General features: G+C 64.1%; 1 protein-coding gene across 2 annotated transcripts in view; it reads right to left on the bottom strand.

Annotated features, from left to right (window-relative positions):
- JPH4 (junctophilin 4) overlaps positions 1-1,945 on the bottom strand; it is a 10,128-nt gene that overhangs the window by 6,017 nt on the left and 2,166 nt on the right. Inside the window, exon 2 of one of the 2 annotated variants that reach the window (XM_023763698.1) lies at positions 701-1,472. In XM_023763698.1, the coding sequence (XP_023619466.1) occupies positions 701-1,472 (772 nt within the window). Of the gene's footprint in view, positions 1-549; positions 1,473-1,945 lie in introns of those variants that run through there. The other variant, XM_023763699.1, reaches the window with a different exon arrangement.

Here is a 1,945-nt window from a genome sequence, read left to right as displayed (position 1 = left end):
TATGGTTACTAGAAGATTTAAAATCATGTATTTGCCTTACATTATACCAGACAGCTCTGTTTTAAATAACAAGGTTCCCGAGGGATGAAAATGTAATCTGATTTGCAGAAAAAAATTTCATTTACCAGCAAGCCTCCTCCCTTCAAATCTTTATCAGTGGGTAAAGAACAGGAGGCAGAGGAGGCAAAGCTGAGAGGGACTTGGAAAATACGGTCCTTTTAGGTGGATAAGTCAGCCCAAGGCCCCAGGCTGAAATGCTATGGGCCTGTGGGCAGGCTGAACTGTGGTTAGGAATGCCCGCTCTGTCTCCTTGCCCAGGGCTGCTGCTCCCCACCTGAGGCCTGAAGGCTAGATTAGGTGCAAGGAGAGTAAGACTAGGGACATATCTGAGTTCTAAGAGGTTTCTGGGCCTGCACAAGGCAGTGCTCATTGCTAATCCCACACACAATGACACATGTCCCCACAAAAGACACCGAGACACACTCACATCCTAACACGGCTTCCCTCAAATACCCAGCCACCCACAGTTACACCTACACCCACCTGTAGCAGCGCTACAACTGCCTGGCCCTCGGCCTGCTCTTCCCCACTAGGCCCGAGGCCACGTGTCTGGGTCCTCCTTTAGGCACCAACCCCCTCCCCTGTCTCCAGGGTACCTTCTCCCCTTAGCCCAGCTTTGGCCTCTGCACCCGATGCCCACCTGGCAGCGGCAATCTCCTGGCGCTGGCGGGCAGCACTCACTGCTCGACGGGCGCCCTCGACGGCCCGGTCCACCTTCTCCTTGACTTTGCCCCGCCGAAGGGCCAGAGGCAGGAGGCTGCGCACGCGCCCCCCGTGCACCAGCCTGTTGCGCTTGTACTTGCCCTCTTCACGCGAGCCGTCGGGGCGGGTGGTGCGCCCGTAGCCGTGCCGCCGGTTGCCCAGCCACTCGCCCTCGTAGCGAAGCCCGTTGGAGCGCTGGCTCACGCCGTAGCCGCTGCGACGGTCCGCGCGCCATTCGCCCGCATACACCTCGGTGGCCGAGCCCTCGATGAGGGCGGGCGGCGCGGGGGCCAGGGACCCGCTGGCCTCAGAGCCGGGGGGCCCTGTACTGCCCACCTCGCTGCTCACCTCGCTACGCAGGGACCCTCGCTTGCTGCCCAAGGAGCTGCGGCGCCCGCCCGCGCGGAGCCCGCTAAGCAGCAGCGAGCGGCGGAAGAAGCCGCCGGCCACGGGGGTGCGCTTGCGGGAGGACGCGCGGTCAGCGTCCCCCGGCCCGGCTAGCACGAAGCCGCCCCGAGAGCCGGAGGCCGGGCTGCCTCCCTCGTCGCCGAGCAGGGGCAGGGGCGGGGGCGGCGTCGGGGGGTCGCTGTGGCCGGAGTCCAGAGAGGTGCGGCGGGGTGAGCGCAGCAGCGCCGCCTGATGGTAGGGTACGCTCTGGCGCACCCCGTAGCCGTGGCGCTTCCCGGCCTGCCACTGGCCCTGGTAGGTGCCTGCGGGCGGGGCAGGAGGGGGAGAAAGAATCAGGACCTGCTGCTCCTTGGACCCCAGGCCCCCAGCACCCCCGGAAGCCTTAGCGTGGAAGTCGGGGAAGGGCATAGGGCTGGGGACAGGCCAGGCTGGGTCGGAAGGTGTGGGAAAGCCACAAGCAGCAGAGGTGTGAATCTGGGCAGTGTAGGTAGACGAGGGAAAGGGAGAGGCGCAGGCAGGCTGTGGTGTGTGGAGGACAGACAGTCCGGAGGGTGTAAGGGACAGGCTGACGGAGTGTATGAGGCCGCCATGTGACAAGCAAACAGGCCGAGGAGGGGCAAGCCGAGCGAGGAAATGCGAGGGGACAGGCCGAGCAGAGGTGTTAGGGACAGGTAGGTGGAGAGGGGAGGTGTGGGACCGGCAGAGAGGAGGGTCAGGGGCTGGCAGGTGGGGTGTGTGAGGGTCGAGTAGACGGAGGGGGCGGGAGAGCGAGAAT

The sequence above is a fragment of the Myotis lucifugus genome, unplaced genomic scaffold (genome assembly GCF_000147115.1).
Source record: "Myotis lucifugus unplaced genomic scaffold, Myoluc2.0 scaffold_297, whole genome shotgun sequence".
Taxonomy (NCBI): Eukaryota; Metazoa; Chordata; class Mammalia; order Chiroptera; family Vespertilionidae; genus Myotis; species Myotis lucifugus.
The sequence above is the reverse complement of the archived record's forward strand: the minus strand, read 5'-3'. Positions and strand labels throughout refer to the sequence as shown.